This window comes from Poromitra crassiceps (genome assembly GCF_964638095.1).
Source record: "Poromitra crassiceps genome assembly, chromosome: 1".
NCBI lineage: Eukaryota > Metazoa > Chordata > Actinopteri > Beryciformes > Melamphaidae > Poromitra > Poromitra crassiceps.
Window position 1 is genome coordinate 94,420,736 of NC_139623.1, and position 21,626 is coordinate 94,442,361.

Genomic DNA, 21,626 nt, shown 5'->3' on the forward strand with positions numbered 1-21,626 from the left:
CCATTTAGAGCGGTGCTACTCCACCTTTCATCTGTGGCTGAGTGAGGGGTGCAGCCCATTTAGAGCAGTGCTACTCCACCTTTCATCTGTGGCTGTGTGAGGGGTGCAGCCCATTTAGAGCAGTGCTACTCCACCTTTCATCTGTGGCTGAGTGAGGGGTGCAGCCCATTTAGAGCGGTGCTACTCCACCTTTCATGTGTGGCTGAGTGAGGGGTGTAGCCCATTTAGAGCAGTGCTACTCCACCTTTCATCTGTGCCTGAGTGAGGGGTGCAGCCCATTTAGAGCGGTGCTACTCCACCTTTCATCTGTGCCTGAGTGAGGGGTGTAGCCCATTTAGAGCGGTGCTACTCCACCTTTCATCTGTGCCTGAGTGAGGGGTGCAGCCCATTTAGAGCAGTGCTACTCCACCTTTCATCTGTGCCTGAGTGAGGGGTGCAGCCCATTTAGAGCAGTGCTACTCCACCTTTCATCTGTGGCTGTGTGAGGGGTGCAGCCCATTTAGAGCAGTGCTACTCCACCTTTCATGTGTGGCTGAGTGAGGGGTGCCGCCCATTTAGAGCAGTGCTACTCCACCTTTCATCTGTGGCTGAGTGAGGGGTGCCGCCCATTTAGAGCAGTGCTACTCCACCTTTCATCTGTGGCTGAGTGAGGGGTGCAGCCCATTTAGAGCAGTGCTACTCCACCTTTCATCTGTGGCTGAGTGAGGGGTGCAGCCCATTTAGAGCAGTGCTACTCCACCTTTCATCTGTGGCTGAGTGAGGGGTGCAGCCCATTTAGAGCAGTGCTACTCCACCTTTCATCTGTGGCTGAGTGAGGGGTGCAGCCCATTTAGAGCAGTGCTACTCCACCTTTCATCTGTGGCTGAGTGAGGGGTGCAGCCCATTTAGAGCAGTGCTACTCCACCTTTCATCTGTGGCTGAGTGAGGGGTGCAGCCCATTTAGAGCAATGCTACTCCACCTTTCATTTCCATTAGCAGCGCACTAACAGGTTCATGCATGACAGAGGGGACAGCGAACATGTGGACGGACCCACAGCTTTGATATCAGCCTCACCGCCATACAAAACACACACTTGTGGGTACACACATACACCAAGGCCTTTGCACGTACAAGGACACGTACAAGGACAGAAACACAAATCGTGCATTCCTTTATAACTGGGAACTGGTAATCTTACGACTTCAAAGGTCATGAGCTGGGACGGTGACGTCACTAGAGCTGGTATTTCCTCAGCAGCCCCGACCTAAAAAATCCAAGATGGCTGAACCGCGCAACAACAGTAGTTATAATCGTAGTAATGTTGTTTAGCACTTCTGTTTCGTTTGTCTCATTAAATCAGCTGTACACACAGCACTGCCTAACATCTATCTGTGTGGACATGAGGCTGCAGTGTTTGTATGCGCAAAGTGCTGCGAAATGCCATGTTATCAATTGTTATTGCTAACAATGGCTAGCCTGGCTAGCGACTGGATCTGACCAATGAACAGTGAACTTCCCAGCTCAAGTTTTCTGCAAATGGAACGCTAACAAAACGGATGTGACGTAATTTAGCCTCCACATCCCAGTTATTATGCGATAAAGGAACGCACGAATAGTACACACAAACTTAGCCAGCACGTCTATCAGCAGTGTGCTTGACACAACACAACACACGGACAGACACGCACGCACGTTTCGGTCTGCTGGAACTGCTGCTGTCAAGCCCTGCCGCTGTATTATATCATCCCTGTCTGATATTACAGGTGAATTGCAGATAAAAGGCAGAAATACTGTGTCTGTGTGTGTGTGTGTGTGTTTGTGTGTGCGCGTGCGTATGCACCCACCAAATCTGGAGAGGAATAGCATTTTTCTAACTTCTGTCTGGATTACTTGTGGGGTACATTGAGAAATGAATGTCTTTCTTCTGCTAACGCTACTATTGTTGTAGAGAGAGAGGGAGGGAGGGAGAGAGAGAGAGGGGGGCTACAGAAAGATGGAAAAAATAGAAAGAATATGAAGAATAGAGAAAGGGGGGAGAGGAGTATACTATTGAGGCAGTGATGAGAAGGAGTGCAGGCCTCCACTGCTCCACATCTGCTGGAGATATGTCCAGTGCTTCTGGGAGTCCACCCTCCCCTCCTCCTTCTTCACCTCCATCTTCTTTCTCTCCCCCTCTGTTCGCTTCCTTTCAGTCTTCTGGTTTGTGTTCAAATCAGGTTTTAATATTCAAAAATATGTACTGTCTTTATGAGCCATTGCTTTGCTGAAATAATATGCTCTCTAAATCAAAGTAATAGTCTGAGCCTGAGCACTAAATAGAATTTACCGGAGTTCCTAAAAATATCTATCCATGTCTGTGAGGCGGGAAAGGGTGGAATTGCTCTGTGTCAGAAATACAGCATTGCTTTTTAAATTTACTCTCAGGTCGCAGCAAATTTAGGAAAATATACAGTGACTGTCCACACATGAATCAAAGTGCATGTGTACGATTTAAGCTTTTCCTTGCCTTACATTTGCAATTTATAGCTGTGCCTGGGTGCTCTTTTCACCAGCAATAGGACAGTGATTGACTGGGTGATATTCAATAGCAATGGAATTCCTGGTTAGGGATGACCTCCCAAATGCGCTCTCTCTAAACGGTTCTTATCTTCTTTCCTCACTACACCTTAAGCTCCAGCTGTAGCTTCCCATCATCACAGTGTGAAGGTACCTGAGGCCGGCACCGGCTGACATGTTTTAAGGCAGCGCGGCCTGACATGATTCAGGACACGGCTTTGGGCTTTAAGTCATGCAGCCCCGTATTAAAAGTGATGTAGAGTTGTGGCTCTGAAGACAACTCTGAAGACTAATACTTGAGCTGTATTGTTTTACATTGTCATCCCCAGGCTTCTCCTGTAACTGCTGTGAGCTGGGGGGGGGGGGGTTGGCCGGAGAAAGTCCCAGAGTGCACTTTGAGAGACTCACTTTTCGGGGGCTTTTAGAGACTCCCGAACAGGCGAGGGACATGATGGAGGAGGGGCTGTCAAGTACATCTTCTTCCAGGGGTATCAATCTTCCCTGGGAGCCCAGCAGCATAGGGCTGCCTGAGGTCTTCTGGTTAGGTTGCAGCTGACAGGGACAGAGATGCGGATCCACCAGGGGATGCCAGTGATGACATACCGATATTCATGACCTCATTCATGGATGAAAGGCCTACCAGAGCATTTCCAGACTGAGAACACTGGAGAGCATATGGGTGAGGACATACCTGGCTCCCACTGGAGATGTATAAGAGACACTCCAAGTCGCAGTCATTAAGCATCCAACATACTAAATCAAGCAGCACAGCACAATGAGCTTTACAGTCCAAATGGTATTTTTGGTCTTTGAGCAGGGGATAGTTAAACCTTGCTGTGTATAATGTACACTACTGCACACTCCCACACTCTCCCCCTAAACACACACAAATACACACACGTGCACGCACGCACGCACGCACGCACACACACACACACAAACACACACCCACAATCACACAGTGACACCAGAAACCTAATCTGTGGTCTAAGGGCGCAATCACAATCTGCAACCTGACATGAGTGCAGCCTTCAACAGCAATCCTGCAGCGGTTAGCTGTTGTTAGCCAGCTCAGCTTAGCTCAGCCCAGCGCTGACAGAGACTAACTGCTGTTTAGAGAACTCATGCTGCCTGTAAAGAGATGCCCAGTTGCCAATCCAGCCTCAAGGATACCGGAGTGGAAAACACTTATCGGCTTTGCTAAACAAATAATGAAAGAGGGGCACTGCGTGACATTATGGGGGGAAAGGAAAATATGACGAGCTAAACAAACCGAGAAACTTAACATTAGATCACCGATAAATGAGATGGAATATGGACTAGGAGTGCCCGTCGCAAATCCAAACACCACGACCACAACCGGAAAATGAGCTAAAACATTGAAATATCAAAGAGTGAAAGGCTTGTGATTTGAAAAATATACATGTTGAGTAACAAAGAAATTTCAGCAGAGATCAATGTGCACAGGCCCAGAGGAAGGAGAGGAGAGGAGAGGAGAGGAAAAGAGAAGAGAAGAGAGGAGAGGAGAGGAGAGGAGAGGAGAGGAGAGGAGAGGAGAGGAGAGGAGAGGAGAGGAGAGGAGAAGAACAATATTTATGTTGTTGTTTGACATTAAAATGAGGAAAACGAGGACTAGCATCCAGCCATCTCAATGTCATCTGAATATCACGCAAACCATGAGAGTTTCAATGTTTTACCTGAGTTCCTGCAGTCGTCTCCTTGCTGAGGCACCTGAACAGAGAAGGCTAGGAGGTCAGGGGCCAGTAGGGACTCGGGTTTGCGGATCTCATTAAGCCATCTGCTCATATGCAGCTCCTTGGTGTCAGATGGGCCCTGGATCAGAGGAACCAGCTTTTCCTTCATGCCCTCCGCTGAACCTGAGACCCAAGAAGAGTAAAATAATGAATGCCAAACTGCCCAGTGGACCCCCCCATTCCTCCTCATTATTGTTTTTATCTGCTTTCTGATAATCTGAATTGGCAAGAGCCTGTCCTGTGACAAGATAGGTGTATACGGTAGGTGAATGCAGGGTCCAAAATTTACTTTTTTTGGCCAGCGGTGAAATGGCTATTGAATGTTTAAATTTTACCTGCCACTCAATAGATTATAACTGGTGAGTGAAGCAAGTCTACCAGCCACTTGCATATTTGAGCAGCATTTGGCTGGTGGCTGGTGTTAATTTGGACCCTGGGTGTATGCTAAACAATGTAACTGCCCTAACTTTCACCCCCTCTACTGCGCCTACTACACAGCACCAAGAAAATGGAGAGGGGGGGGGATGGATTTACTGGAGTTACATGCAATGTAATAGCCTCTTTTTCTGAATCAGAACGCACAAGACGTGTCAATTTGTGTAAATTTAAAGCTAACGTGTCTGTTATGATGGCAAGAAGATAGAGACATTTTAGCACTCTGTTATCGAAACCGTTTAACGTATGACAGAGTGCCTTTCGATGGAGGACTGTAAATGTACATTTTGAATTCAGGGGGAAAAACAACTCTCTTCATTAAGAGCTGGAATGGAGCTTATAATCTGCCTGACATCATCAGATGAGGACAGTGGGACCTTGTGAACTCCATGCTCTGACTCTGGCTCCAATAACACAGAGATCAATGCAGTCTCTCCTTGCCATCAAAGACATAGCCTGAGCTCAATGACAGCACCCAACAGTTGACTGAATCACATAGCTGGAGAGAAATCAAGATGAAGATTTGAGAGAGAGAGAGAAAGAAGAGAGTGCGGAGTGTGTAAAAATATAAGGAAAAGAAAGTGAAGGAAGAGTCTAGCCGGGCTCCCTCGCTCCCTCCTACACAAGCAGTAAAGTTTTAACAGGGCACAGCTGCACACACCTGGGGTCCTGGCGCACACTTTTACTGCTCCCACGGTTCCCGAGGCGCATTTCACCGTCGCACGGCTGCACAGCTTCAGCTCCACGTTCTGGACCGAGCCCTCGAGAGTCGGCGACGGACTTGGAGATTTCACACCTAATAAAAAAAAACAAAGCGAAAATGAAGTGCAGTCCAGCAGGTTTAAACACCGCTGCCGTGGCTTCGTTAAACACTTGATTGGCCTTTAATTGTTCTTGACCCCTTTCTCTCCCCGACGCTTTCTCTCCCAAGCTCTGACACATCAGGTGCTCTTAGTCTTAGCTCTGACACACCAGGTGCTCTTAGTCTTAGCTCTGACACATCAGGTGCTCTTAGTCTTAGCTCTGACACACCAGGTGCTCTTAGTCTTAGCTCTGACACATCAGGTGCTCTTAGTCTTAGCTCTGACACATCAGGTGCTCTTAGTCTTAGCTCTGACACACCAGGTGCTCTTAGTCTTAGCTCTGACACATCAGGTGCTCTTAGTCTTAGCTCTGACACACCAGGTGCTCTTAGTCTTAGCTCTGACACATCAGGTGCTCTTAGTCTTAGCTCTGACACACCAGGTGCTCTTAGTCTTAGCTCTGACACATCAGGTGCTCTTAGTCTTAGCTCTGACACACCAGGTGCTCTTAGTCTTAGCTCTGACACACCAGGTGCTCTTAGTCTTAGCTCTGACACATCAGGTGCTCTTAGTCTTAGCTCTGACACACCAGGTGCTCTTAGTCTTAGCTCTGACACACCAGGTGCTCTTAGTCTTAGCTCTGACACACCAGGTGCTCTTAGTCTTAGCTCTGACACACCAGGTGCTCTTAGTCTTAGCTCTGACACACCAGGTACTCTTAGTCTTAGCTCTGACACACCAGGTACTCTTAGTCTTAGCTCTGACACACCAGGTGCTCTTAGTCTTAGCTCTGACACACCAGGTGCTCTTAGTCTTAGCTCTGACACATCAGGTGCTCTTAGTCTTAGCTCTGACACATCAGGTGCTCTTAGTCTTAGCTCTGACACATCAGGTGCTCTTAGTCTTAGCTCTGACACACCAGGTGCTCTTAGTCTTAGCTCTGACACACCAGGTGCTCTTAGTCTTAGCTCTAACACACCAGGTGCTCTTAGTCTTAGCTCTGACACATCAGGTGCTCTTAGTCTTAGCTCTAACACATCAGGTGCTCTTAGTCTTAGCTCTGACACACCAGGTGCTCTTAGTCTTAGCTCTGACACACCAGGTGCTCTTAGTCTTAGCTCTGACACATCAGGTGCTCTTAGTCTTAGCTCTAACACATCAGGTGCTCTTAGTCTTAGCTCTGACACACCAGGTGCTCTTAGTCTTAGCTCTGACACACCAGGTGCTCTTAGTCTTAGCTCTGACACATCAGGTGCTCTTAGTCTTAGCTCTGACACATCAGGTGCTCTTAGTCTTAGCTCTAACACACCAGGTGCTCTTAGTCTTAGCTCTGACACACCAGGTGCTCTTAGTCTGAGGCACCATATCACCAAGGCCAGGCTCACTGCTGCAGGTTCGTTTGTTACATGTCATGTGTGTGATGCTGGAGGCTCCCTCTCTTTCCAGGCTCAACATTCTCTTCCTAAAAGAGTCACCTTTGTCCCACTTTTGATGAACTTATTACTCTGTCTTCTCTACTATGGTAATGATTCTTCAAACAATAACATTCACATGTCATGGAAATGATCCTGAAAAGGCAATAAAGCCGATTTAGTTACAAGATGAGTGAAGACTTGAACAGTTCCCAAAAGCTACAACCTAAAAAAACATAAAATTTGATATATGGATGCTGTCATTTAGAAAGATATGCCTGACTTCATCAGCACCTGACTGCTTAGTCCTGCTACTAATCCGAGATGCTGCTGTCCATGAAATGGCTTTTCTGTTGCATATTAATCTGTGAGTACACACGTTGACAGGGTCATATTCATCTGTGAGTACACACGCTGACAGGGTCATATTCATCTGTGAGTACACACGCTGACAGGGTCATATTCATCTGTGAGTACACACGTTGACAGGGTCATATTCATCTGTGAGTACACACGCTGACAGGGTCATATTCATCTGTGAGTACACACGCTGACAGGGTCATATTCATCTGTGAGTACACACGTTGACAGGGTCATATTCATCTGTGAGTACACACACTGACAGGGTCATATTCATCTGTGAGTACACACGTTGACAGGGTCATATTCATCTGTGAGTACACACACTGACAGAGTCATATTCATCTGTGAGTACACACGCTGACAGGGTCATATTCATCTGTGAGTACACACGCTGACAGGGTCATATGAATCTGTGAGTACACACCCTGACAGGGTCATATTCATCTGTGAGTACACACGCTGACAAGGTCATATTCATCTGTGAGTACACACGCTGACAGGGTCATATTCATCTGTGAATACACACACTGACAGGGTCATATTCATCTGTGAGTACACACACTGACAGGGTCATATTCATCTGTGAGTACACACACTGACAGGGTCATATTCATCTGTGAGTACACACACTGACAGGGTCATATTCATCTGTGAGTACACACACTGACAGGGTCATATTCATCTGTGAGTACACACACTGACAGGGTCTGCAGATTTATTTATTATTTTAAGGAGGCACATTTTATTTTATTTTATCCTATTTTTCAAGCGTCTGGAAAGTTTCCACTGAAAACATTGACCGTATGCTGATGGCCTTTTGGATGCATGAGGGCAAAGACCCAACATCACAGCCATATTGTTTTAAAAAGGTGGCCAGCAAGGATATTAAAGGAGATAAAAAGCCCTTAAATTGTCAAGTGCTTGTTCTACATGTTTTACAGGTTCCCAGTAAATCCATTTAGCCGAATGGCTTAAGCATTAGAGGCTAAACAACAGGGACTATTAGGAGTATGAGTAATAGGCCAATATAAAAGATACATCTTTCCAAAATAATATCCAATACAGTTACGCCTGTATCCAGCTTAGCGTCGACTACAACTCACCCAACACCAGCGTTACATCACAGAGATCCTCAAGTGCTCTTCGCTCTATGATTACTTCTCTTAATGGCAGCCTAGTGTGTGGAAGAACCTTCCGTCTGCCATCTTTCCAAACTCAGACTGTTTGCACTGTGGCAAGGGTGGGCGGATTACAAACCCGCCATTATGATATGTCAATGTTATTAGAGAGGATATTTCAGACACATAAGATACTGCAGGGTTTCAGGACCTCAGTGCCAAACCGCCTGTTGAGGGGAGAGAGGAGGATCCATCCATCGCATGCTACATTCTTCCAGCTAGCTGGCACTGTCCGAGGGAATCACATCAAGCTCTGACATCACCTGCTCCAATAAGGCTTTACTTCTCACAAGAACCCCCCTCACAGAGACAGACAGACACAGCACTTCATTTCCTACAAGTGTCCACAGCACTTCTTGACTAGCGTTACAGTTTGATGGTGCTTTTATTTATCAAGTGCTGGCCCAATAAATGCTTTTCTCTTCTTTTTTTTTAATAGCCAGCACAGAGAGAACGATACACAAAGAAAGCCAGAGCAACAGCAGGAGAAAGTGCAGAGAGAGAAGACAAAGGGATAAAGCCATGATGGATGCTGCTGATTGAATGCCCACTGGTGAGTGAAGTAGGTCTTGTATTAATAAGGCAGAGAGCAGCAGTGCTACCAGAGAGGCAGCACGGCCACTCTGTGGAAGCACTCCAGCAGCCCCTGGAAGCCAGCCACCACTCTGCTGTTTAAAACACAACAGCAGAAAGACAGAGACAGGCCTGGACATCTAGGCTCTCATCCGCCTCCACCTCTTCCTCCCTGCATTCCGTTTGCCTTCTCTTTCTTATTACCATTCACCCTCGACTATCCTCGGCTCTCTTCTCCTCCCAAACCTGTGTATCTCTAGAAAGGATGGCTCCTTTTCTTCTTACGTCTCCACCACTTGAGCACTGTATAAACACAGGTAACTCGGGTGTGTTGGTTTACATCTAAATGACTCGTATTAAAACAACCTGCTCTCTGCTTTCTTTCAGCAAGCCGTGCCTGAATAAGAGGGGGAATACAGTGCTTTTGTTTGCATTGGTTAATACTAATTGCCTAATAGTTGTCCCTACTGTAGGTCAAAGCTGCATTCAGCAATGTTTTTGTGTTCAAATAAGTGTTAATGGCTCTATATTCTGACAGCAATCACTGAAATAGAGTGTTTGGTCAGTAACTTGGAACCCCCCACTGTCCTCTATCTCTCTCCTGTAGTCCTGCAGGCAGGGCGGACATATCTCCGTAACCGTATAGATAGTTTGAGGTCGGCGCCAATTTTTATCCAATCAGAGAAAAGTCTGATTGGATCAAAATTGGCGCCGACCTCAAACTATCCAATCAGAGAAAAGTTGACGTTTCCTGGGAAACGGAAGGTTGAATCGCGATGCCTACAAAGGACTATATGTATTTTTTCACCCCGAATCCAATGCCACTATCCCTGAGTCTCTACGACTTATGCTTGCAGAGATACGTCCACCCTGCCTGCAGGACTACAGGAGAGAGATAGAGGACAGTGGGGGGTGGGGGGTTCCAAGTCACTGACCAAACACTCTATTCCAGTGATTGCTGTCAGAATATAGAGCCACTTGCACTTGAATGCAGCTTTAAACAGAAGGCAGGGAGGGTGGAGGGATAGAAGTATATGCATAGAGAGGATGGTTAACTGGGGGAATTACAGGCAATTGCAAAAATGGTTTGAGTCTGGCCTGGAGGCGGGGGTGTTAGAGAGGATGAGATGTGTCCTAGAAGTTTCCCTAACAGTCGACTTCCCTCCTCTCCCTCAGACAAATTACCCAGCAACCTCTTCACCTGCTGTCTGAGAGGCCCTCTAACAGCCCAGATGGAAGATGGCAACGTTAATAAGCTTCCTTCTGTCTCCCTGCTTGCCACTTAGTTTGTCTCTATGCAGGTCAAACAGAGCAGTGCTGTCTGTCTGTGAGCCTGTCTGTCTGTGAGCCTGACTGTCTGTCTGTGAGCCTGTCTGTCTGTCTGTGAGCCTGACTGTCTGTGAGCCTGACTGTCTGTCTGTGAGCCTGACTGTCTGTCTGTGAGCCTGACTGTCTGTCTGTGAGCCTGACTGTCTGTCTGTGAGCCTGACTGTCTGTCTGTGAGCCTGTCTGTCTGTCTGTGAGACTGACTGTCTGTCTGTGAGCCTGTCTGTCTGTCTGTGAGCCTGACTGTCTGTCTGTGAGCCTGACTGTCTGTCTGTGAGCCTGTCTGTCTGTCTGTGAGCCTGTCTGTCTGTGAGCCTGTCTGTCTGTCTGTGAGCCTGACTGTCTGTCTGTGAGCCTGACTGTCTGTCTGTGAGCCTGACTGTCTGTCTGTGAGCCTGACTATCTGACTATGAGCCTGACTATCTGTCTATGAGCCTGACTGTCTGTGAGCCTGTCTGTCTGACTGTGAGCCTGACTGTCTGTCTGTGAGCCTGTCTGTGAGCCTGTCTGTCTGTGAGCCTGACTGTCTGTCCACTAGCTTAGTTTGTCTCTATGCAGGTCAAACAGAGCAGTGCTGTCTGTCTGTGAGCCTGACTGTCTGTGAGCCTGTCTGTCTGTCTGTCTGTCCACTAGCTTAGTTTGTTTCTATGCAGGTCAAACAGAGCAGTGCTGTCTGTCTGTGAGCCTGACTGTCTGTGAGCCTGTCTGTCTGTCTGTCTGTCTGTCTGTCTGTCTGTCTGTCTGTCCAGTCCACTAGCTTAGTTTGTCTCTATACAGGTCAAACAGAGTAGGGATGGGCGAGAGTACTCGGGTACTCGAGTACTCGTTCATAACGTCAGTACTCGAGTAACGTTTCCGCTGTTCGGGTACTCGCCCCACTCCCCACCCCTTTAAAATGGTCTAAATCTACGCATGCATCTTATGTGGATCTGGCAGCATGAACTGCACGGGCGTCAAGTCAGCCAGAATGTACAAGTACGTCATCCGCTTTGTTGATTTCAAAATAAAAGTTGTAACCTTATTTATTTTGAGTAATGCGTTACAGCCATAGTTTCATGCCATATAACATCACAACGAGTATTTTGATACAAGGTTTGCTGCTTCGTTCGTTGAAATAGCCTTTTCTCGTCCAACGTGCATAAATAAGCTATTTACTTTTGTTTAAGTAACATTATTTTGAAAGTTTTAACCGGAAGTTTTCCAGCTCATCCCGAAAATAGTGGCTGAAGATATGCTCCCGAAGGAGAAAGATGCACGCTTCTTCATAGCGCACGCCCGATAAAACTCATTCAAAACTTTGCAGTAGTTTACTGACTACACTGTCGTTTCCCATAACGTTAGTCACAAGAAATGTGGAGAAAGAATCGCTTTTTGGGAGACAATCGTTTCATGGTGATCACTATTTAGCTGCAGCTGCAACGTTAATCACACTGGTCAGTGGTCAGTTTTCTCTTTTTGGCAGAACACCGGCGGACCTTGTAATCCGTGGATTTACGTTAGTGTAACAGTGATCATAAAGTAAAATGGATGATACTGGACAATGGACATGTATTGGAATTGAGCCTTCGCTTGTTTGACAACAATATTGTCCGCTCCGAAGCGCTAATGCCATCCATCCAACCATCGGAGATGCTGTCTGAGGTAGGCTTTAGACGTTAGCTTAGCGTCACCTCACCTAATATCACAGTCAGTCAGTCCCTCTCCTCACATGCTCCAGGTAGCGCTTTCTCCATGCAAAAATGCAAACGTTATGTGTGAACAGCCCCACACACAGCAGATTACCCCTGCTCCGTCATTACCATAGTAATCACACAGACCCCCACCGCCCCCCCCCCCCCCCGCGCGAGTACTCGAGTGCTCGTTCATAATAGAAGGAGAGTACTCGAGTATTTAAATTGCTTAAAATGCCCATCCCTAGTATAGAGATAAACTTAGCTAGTGGACAGACAAGACAGACAGAAGACATGCTCACAGACAGACAGTACTGCTCTGTTTTAGGGATGGGCATTTTAAGCAATTTAAATACTCGAGTACTCTCCTTCTATTATGAACGAGCACTCGAGTACTCGCGCGGGGGGGGGGGGGGGGGGGCGGTGGGGGTCTGTGTGATTACTATGGTAATGACGGAGCAGGGGTAATCTGCTGTGTGTGGGGCTGTTCACACATAACGTTTGCATTTTTGCATGGAGAAAGCGCTACCTGGAGCATGTGAGGAGAGGGACTGACTGACTGTGATATTAGGTGAGGTGACGCTAAGCTAACGTCTAAAGCCTACCTCAGACAGCATCTCCGATGGTTGGATGGATGGCATTAGCGCTTCGGAGCGGACAATATTGTTGTCAAACAAGCGAAGGCTCAATTCCAATACATGTCCATTGTCCAGTATCATCCATTTTACTTTATGATCACTGTTACACTAACGTAAATCCACGGATTACAAGGTCCGCCGGTGTTCTGCCAAAAAGAGAAAACTGACCACTGACCAGTGTGATTAACGTTGCAGCTGCAGCTAAATAGTGATCACCATGAAACGATTGTCTCCCAAAAAGCGATTCTTTCTCCACATTTCTTGTGACTAACGTTATGGGAAACGACAGTGTAGTCAGTAAACTACTGCAAAGTTTTGAATGAGTTTTATCGGGCGTGCGCTATGAAGAAGCGTGCATCTTTCTCCTTCGGGAGCATATCTTCAGCCACTATTTTCGGGATGAGCTGGAAAACTTCCGGTTAAAACTTTCAAAATAATGTTACTTAAACAAAAGTAAATAGCTTATTTATGCACGTTGGACGAGAAAAGGCTATTTCAACGAACGAAGCAGCAAACCTTGTATCAAAATACTCGTTGTGATGTTATATGGCATGAAACTATGGCTGTAACGCATTACTCAAAATAAATAAGGTTACAACTTTTATTTTGAAATCAACAAAGCGGATGACGTACTTGTACATTCTGGCTGACTTGACGCCCGTGCAGTTCATGCTGCCAGATCCACATAAGATGCATGCGTAGATTTAGACCATTTTAAAGGGGTGGGGAGTGGGGCGAGTACCCGAACAGCGGAAACGTTACTCGAGTACTGACGTTATGAACGAGTACTCGAGTACCCGAGTACTCTCGCCCATCCCTACTCTATACAGGTCAAACAGAGCAGTGCTGTCTGTCTGTGAGCCTGACTGTCTGTCTGTGAGCCTGTCTGTCTGTCCACTAGCTTGGTAAAGATCATTGACAAACTCTATCTCATGCCAGTATTGTTAGAGGTAGTGTTTCTCAAAAGCTTATAAATAAGAGGATGAATACCGGTGAGTGATTTTCCCATTGCTTACACAGCAATGTGCTTTATTAGTTTATTATGAGTATGTGCTGTATTGGCATCATATAAAATATTTTGTCATGTATATCGCCATACATCATGGCAGTCCATGCAACTACCTGTAACCGCAATAAAGAACTCGGAAGTAAATTGTGCTGTGAAAATGTATGTTTTTGTTATTTTCAAAATAATCTCATATATTATACACTGCTCAATGAAGAACAGACACAATTTCACAATTTGAAGGAAATTATTTTCTCAAATGGTGTACACTGTGATGAAGCTTGACAGCATAGACAGTCACAGAGGAGTGAAGTGTCTCATCCTTGAATGACTTGAATTTCCCTCTTGGTGCCCACAGCCTTGTGGTTATAGTGTTACTCTTTTGAAGTAGTTACCAAACCAGAGTTAGGCCCAAAGTCAAATTCTCTCCGGTATATACTGCAGTTTAAAAAAGCAGGCGCAGTGTTTTAAAATATGTTTTCACTCTGCCGTTCTCTCTCCTCCAGTCTAGACCATATCTTATTTGTCCATGTCTAACAGATGAATGGGATTTCTCAGCAGAAACCAGTGAACAGAGTTGAGTTACTATATGGACCATCTGTACAGAGGCACATGTGCAAATGCACACACACACACACACACACACACACACACACACACACACACACACACACAGACACACACACACAGACACACACACACACACACACACACACACACACACACACACACACACACACACACACACACACACACACACACACACACACACAGCCCCTCCATCATGTCAGTGAAAGCTACAGCACTAGGTTTGGAGGGGATTTGAAGTGATCCCCTACCAGAGAAAGGTAGTTAAGGGGGAAGACATTGGCAGTACATATGGCTATGCTCTCCTCTCCCGCTGGAAACCATACACACATATTGATCATAAAAAGTCACCACGCCAGACATTTGGTGATATTACTGAGTGAGTCTCAGTGCAGCGCAAAAGCACCTGAGCAGCACCCAAGAGAAAACCGGCCCCCCTCCATAGACAAGAGCCATACTGGATTATGGATATCCAGGTCCAAGGACCATTTGGCCCTTTTCAGAATAGCTCTGAAGGAAAAATGAATGCAGCAGTGATGAGTGGGCTTCCACTAAGACTGACTGGTCCCAGGAGTCACTCATTCATACTGGAGAAGATGGAGATGTTAACAGAGCAAGCCAATCTGGAACATGACAGAGGCCATTCCTCAGAGTCTGTTGCTCTTTGATAAATGGCACTAGGAGTATCACTATAACATATCGCCTTGCCCGCATAGACGTCCTAAAGGGCAGCGTGCACCTGCTGAGGGGGGACCTCTGGACACCTGCTGAGGGGGGACCTCTGCTGAGGGGGGACCTCTGGACAATGCTTTGGCCAGCTGTTAGCCTATAAAAAAGCGGGGTGCACAGGAAGAAGGAAAAAAACACAAGGGCTAGTTTGTCGACTGCTGGTGGTATTCAGCTTTCTGTGTGTACATGTGTGTACGAGTGTGTCTACTGAAGGCAGGCGTGCGTGTGTGCGTGTGTGTGTGCGTGTGTGTGTGTGTGTGTGTGTGTGTGTGTGTGTGTGTGTGGTGCGGTGCTGTTATTTGTTGAGCTAGGGCAGGTGCAGGGAGTACATAAACACACAGCTAGGGGCCAGAGGCTAAGGCACTCCATCAAACACTCTCAGGGCACCCATGGGCAGCTGGATTTGCCATCTTGAACGCCCGCTGGAGGACCAGAGAGTGTGGGAGAGCCGGAGCGAGAGAACGAGGGAAGGAGGAGAATACAGACTAAGGGAAGAGAAAGAAAGAAAGAAAGAAAGAAAGAAAGAAAGAAAGAAAGAAAGAAAGAAAGAAAGAAAGAAAGAAAGAAAATATAAAATGGGAAAAGAGAAATGAGTCACACTGATGAGGTGGTATGGGATATGGATGCAACATTTTTGTAACCACGCTTTCTGCATACCTGAATGGTTGTGTAATTTGTGTGTACATGTGTCTCTGTACGTGTGTGTGTGTGTGTGTGTGTGTGTGTGTGTGTGTGTGTGTGTGTGTGTGTGTGTGTTTTACAGGACATCTGCGTAGTTGAAAGCCATGTTTTGCACATTCCAACATGTCTTGCTCTCACTCCTTTGAGGAATGGTATGGGAAAATTGTCGGCACTCTAACGCTGGACCAGGCAAGTCTACATTCTAGAACAAGGAGCTCAGTGTTTGCATTAGCCTATATTTCATTAAATAGCTGTGATAATACCTCAAAAATAATAAACGTTTCCACAACCATCAGTTCCAATGCTATGGAAACATCAAGTTGAGGGGGGACAAGGATAAGGGTTTGAGGAAATAAGGCTGGATATTCACACGGGAACACTGACATCTTATAAGATGAAGAAGAAGAAGGCCTCTGTGTGTGAAAAGGTTTTTCATGTCTGCACAAGCACTTCAGGAAGCAGCCAGCAGAGCCATTAAGTGCTGATGCAGAACCTGTAACTGTCTACTGCTTGAGGAGAGCCAAGGTACAGTAGTACCAAGGTACAGTAGTACCAAGGTACAGTACAGTACAGTAGTACCAAGGTACAGTACAGTACAGTAGTACCAAGGTACAGTACAGTACAGTAGTACCAAGGTACAGTACAGTACAGTAGTACCAACAGTGGTGTAGTCCCGGCAGAACGCGTGGGAACGGCGTTCCCATACTTCTCCAAGCAGTGTTTTGTGTGTGTCAACGTGTGTGTGTATGTGGAGCCAATAAAACGAGTGAATCTGGACAAAGTTGTCATTCGTCTATATTTAAGGTGGGCTGAATGATTCACATGGCATCAACTCGTGAGTCGTGGCTTGAAGGAAGAAGGAAACGTTCCGGTCCGGTTTCTCAGTTTCTGCACATGCGCAAGCGGTGTACATTTTACTATGGAGTGCACGTTACATTACCGAGATTTATTTTCAATTAACGCTAATCAAAAGTTAGCGTTAATCACCAGATTGCAATTTGCAACGCCAGAATTCGCCACAAAATGGTAAGTTACTTGCTAAAAATGCCAGCCGCCGTGCCAAATGATCAATTATGCAGCCTTGTGCAACTTGCGTGATGCTTGAGACTTGTTTAACTTAGCTGTTTGTGATAACTGACTCTGTCATGGGCTACTTCTGCAGTGTCTAGAGGACACAATAAATTATGTGTGTGTGTCAGTGTAGTGTGTGTGCGTGCGGGGGGACCTGTGCGTGTGCTGGGGGAGGGGGGTGTTCCGCAAATAGGTGCGTTCCCTCACTTCTCAAGATAGCACTACACCTCTGAGTACCAAGGTACAGTACAGTACAGTAGTACCAAGGTACAGTACAGTAGTACCAAGAGGACCACATGTGGCACTGGGCCTATGCCAGCTAGAGGCTGACAGAAAGACAGGTTGATGCACACAGGCATGTATAGAGAGAGACAGGCAGAGCCAGTCAATATCCTGCAGGATAGTAGACATGAGGAAGGCTGAGGAGGGGCTGAGGAAGGGAGGATGACCCATACCAGGTAGAGGACTGACACAAAAGGGCTCGGTATTGGCAAGGACCTCACGATACGATACGTATCACGAAACATGGGTCGCAAACTCGCGATACGATTGTATCACGATACATGGGTCGCGAACTCGCGATACGATTGTATCACGATACATTGCGATACAATACATATTGCAATACTCTTTAAAATTTAAAAATAGAGCTAAAAATACAACACACTGTGCACCACCCAGGTAGTGTAATAATATGTCACTTTATATTGATAACTTAGTAGACAAATTGAGTCCTGAGTGTGTTTAATTGTTTATTTGTTTATTGTGGATCTCCATTAGTCTACACCAAAGGTGAGACTACTCTTCCTGGGGTCCAAACACATAAAATACAAACATAAAAATCCAAAAGCATTGGAGTAAAAACAACACAACAAAAATAAATAAAAACAAACAAAAACAAAAAACTAGTGAGTCAAGGCTCACTCAATATTCATGTCAGTCAAATATCAACCGCATCAACTCTTCTCATCAACAAAAAGAAATGTATCGGCCTTCCTGAGTAATTGCACCAGCAAAAACAACTTATACTGACCTTTTGTTTACCATACTCACATTAGACCATCATATTATGATTGAAAATGAAATACTTGATTACAATAATACACAATATAATACCGTAATACAAATTCCTTCCATGTTGCACAATTAACAAATCAGTAAATCAAAGACCAAAATCTATCTTATTACCGGTATTCATAACCGCAAGTTTTAACTTTTTTTTTAACATAAATTGGTTCCTTGCCATAGTTATATTTCTCTGTATTTTATTCCAGTAAGCAACTGCTCTATACATTACCGTCTTTTTACTGAACGCACTGAAATAAAAAGTATTCTTATTGTGCCACTGACCACACGGCTGTGCAAAAAAACGATATGGGGATATATCACAATATTTTTCTGAAATATCGATACAGTATCACGGAAAAAAGTATTGCGACATATTGCCGTATCGATTTTATTGCACAGCCCTACAAAACACAGAGATGGCAAGACGAGCAGGAGAAGATGGACACAGATGGGTAGCAGTGTTGATGGTGATGGACTGAATCCACCGCTGGTGGAAATTCCTGATTAAAATGACCTTAATCTTTGGTCATTCAAAATGTAGCCAAGTGCAAGACACTCAAACATAGTAGCACATGTAAGGACAAAAACATCTGTATTTGGAGCCAGCACAGAAGGTAACATAAATACAGCTGACAATTCCCAGCACCTTCCTCAGAGTGTGCTGACCCATTTGCGTGCCTTGGGGTATTGGGAACGCAGCCCGATACATCAGGGATGGGTTTTATACGTGATGACGATTGCTTGACAGGAGGATGTACAATATGGCCGAACCCTAATGGGCAGGTAGACAGACAGAGGGCGAGAGAGCACCAAAAGTACAAAAAGCAATGTGTCTGGCAAAAGGCCCACAGCAGCAAGAAGGCTGACAGAAAAAGAGGTAGACAGACAAGTTGGGTAGGCCGAAAGCAGCCGGCTCAGTCATTAAGTGATGATGCAGAAACAATAACTGTCTCTTCTGAGTCAGAAGGGCTTGAAGTAGAGACAGTAAGTAGCAGCAGGATGTCTTCTGGCACCTTGCCCAGCACTGACACACGGCAAACAGACAGACACAGGCAGAGGGAGTGGGACAGGACTGACACACAGCAAACAGACAGACAGGCAGAGGGAGTGGGACAGGACTGACACACAGCAAACAGACAGACAGGCAGAGGGAGTGGGACAGGACTGACACACAGCAAACAGACAGACACAGGCAGAGGGAGTGGGACAGGACTGACAGACAGCAAACAGACAGACACAGGCAGAGGGAGTGGGACAGCACTGACACACAGCAAACAGACACAAGCAGAGGGAGTGGGACAGGACTGACACAGAGCAAACAGACACAGGCAGAGGGAGTGGGACAGGACTGACACAGAGCAAACAGACACAAGCAGAGGGAGTGGGACAGGACTGACACAGAGCAAACAGACACAGGCAGAGGGAGTGGGACAGCACTGACACAGAGCAAACAGACACAAGCAGAGGGAGTGGGACAGGACTGACACAGAGCAAACAGACAGACACAGGCAGAGGGAGTGGGACAGGACTGACACACAGCAAACAGACAGACACAGGCAGAGGGAGTGGGACAGGACTGACACAGAGCAAACAGACATAGGCAGAGGGAGTGGGACAGGACTGACACACAGCAAACAGACACAAGCAGAGGGAGTGGGACAGGACTGACACAGAGCAAACAGACAGACACAGGCAGAGGGAGTGGGACAGGACTGACACACAGCAAACAGACAGACACAGGCAGAGGGAGTGGGACAGGACTGACACACAGCAATCAGACAGACATAGGCAGAGGGAGTGGGACAGGACTTACAGGCAGCAAACAGACAGACATAGGCAGAGGGAGTGGGACAGGACTGACAGACAGCAAACAGACAGACACAGGCAGAGGGAGTGGGACAGGACTGACACACAGCAAACAGACAGACACAGGCAGAGGGAGTGGGACAGGACTGACACACAGCAAACAGACAGACACAGGCAGGGGGAGTGGGACAGGACTGACACACAGCAAACAGACAGACACAGGCAGAGGGAGTGGGACAGGACTGACAGACAGCAAACAGACAGACACAGGCAGAGGGAGTGGGACAGGACTGACACACAGCAAACAGACAGACACAGGCAGAGGGAGTGGGACAGGACTGACACAGCAAACAGACAGACACAGGCAGAGGGAGTGGGACAGGACTGACACACAGCAAACAGACAGACATAGGCAGAGGGAGTGGGACAGGACTGACAGACAGCAAACAGACAGACATAGGCAGAGGGAGTGGGACAGGACTGACACACAGCAAACAGACAGACACAGGCAGAGGGAGTGGGACAGGACTGACACACAGCAAACAGACAGACATAGGCAGAGGGAGTGGGACAGGACTGACACAGAGCAAACAGACACAAGCAGAGGGAGTGGGACAGGGAAATAGACTAGATGAACCAGTGGTGTCTACTGCACAAGAAGCCAGAGAGCAATGAGTCTGGAGTGACAGTGCACAAAAGAAAGCTACAGGAGAGACTATCTCTGCCTTAACAATTAAAATTGTTTTTTAATTAATTAATTCAAAAAATTCAATATTTTCATTGGAATAAAGGTCCATTGCTACTCTCTAGCTCCCCGCAACTGATACACAATCATAGTGATTCAACCTATTCACCTTATGTTCATACGCGGGGGTGGGCCAAATTCTTCCGGGTTGTGTTAACACTTCCGGTGGTCACGGCGCGAAATACAAAAGAACGTCAGAAGAAGAAAGTTGTTTTTAGAGCAGGAATGCGTTGAACATCGCCCGCAGCTGCGGTCTGAGTGATACAAATCAAGTCGAAGAGGAAAAAAATAATAATAATAATAATACATTGGATTTATATAGCGCTTTTCCTAGTGCTCAAAGACGCTTTACAATACACACAAAAAAAACTTTAATAGAGAAAAAATAAAGAAATAAGAAAGGTGAGAGAGAAATGTACTTCATGGGTTGAAAGCAAGAGTAAAGAGGTGGGTTTTGAGGGCTTTTTTGAAGGATGACAGAGTGTCTGCCTGACGGATATGGCTGGGGAGGGCGTTCCAGAGGGTGCGGTGAAGGCCCTGTCGCCCCAGGTCCGGAGCTTGGTTTTGATGGGTTGGAGGAGGTTAGCGTCTGCGGACCTGAGGCGACGGGTACGCGTGTGATGGTGAAGGAGGTCGGAGAGGTAGGGTGGGGCCAGGTTGTTGAGGGTTTTGAAGGCGATGAGTAATATTTTGAAGTGAATCCTGTATCTGATGGGAAGGCAGTGGAGATCGTGGAGGATGAGGGTGATGTGGTCGGAACGGTGGGTGGAGGTGAGCATGCGGGCAGCAGAGTTTTGGACGATTTTGGAGGGTGTGCCATAAAGGATGCTGTTGCAGTAGTCCAGTCGGGATGTGATGAATGCATGGGTCACTGACCATGCACTGACCCAGGGTCAGTGTTTCAGCAGCAGAGAAGGATAGTGAGGCGCGTAGACAGGCAATGTTCCTAAGGTGAAAGAAGGCGGTTTTGGTGATCTGGTTGACATGCGGGAGGAAGGAGAGGTTGGGGTCGAGAATGATACCAAGGTTGTAGACGTGGGTGGAGGGGGGGGGGGGGGGGAGACAATGGAGCCATCAATGGTGAGTGAAAAACCCTGGGTGGAGCGGGTCAGGGAATTTGGGCCAATGATGATGATCTCAGATTTGTCACAGTTGAGTTTCAGAAGTTTTTTTTGCATCCAGATTTTAATATCAGAAAGGCAGGTGGTGAGGGTGGAGTGGGTGTCGGCGGAGGTGGTCTTGGT

General features: G+C 46.6%; 1 protein-coding gene across 1 annotated transcript in view; it reads right to left on the bottom strand.

Annotated features, from left to right (window-relative positions):
- vps13b (vacuolar protein sorting 13 homolog B) overlaps positions 1–21,626 on the bottom strand; it is a 661,063-nt gene that overhangs the window by 467,083 nt on the left and 172,354 nt on the right. Inside the window, exons 18-19 of the mRNA XM_083634457.1 lie at positions 5,387–5,521; positions 4,234–4,413 (exon numbers count right to left, since the gene is read on the bottom strand). Coding sequence (XP_083490583.1) covers positions 4,234–4,413; positions 5,387–5,521 — 315 coding nt within the window. The remainder of the gene's footprint in view (positions 1–4,233; positions 4,414–5,386; positions 5,522–21,626) is intronic.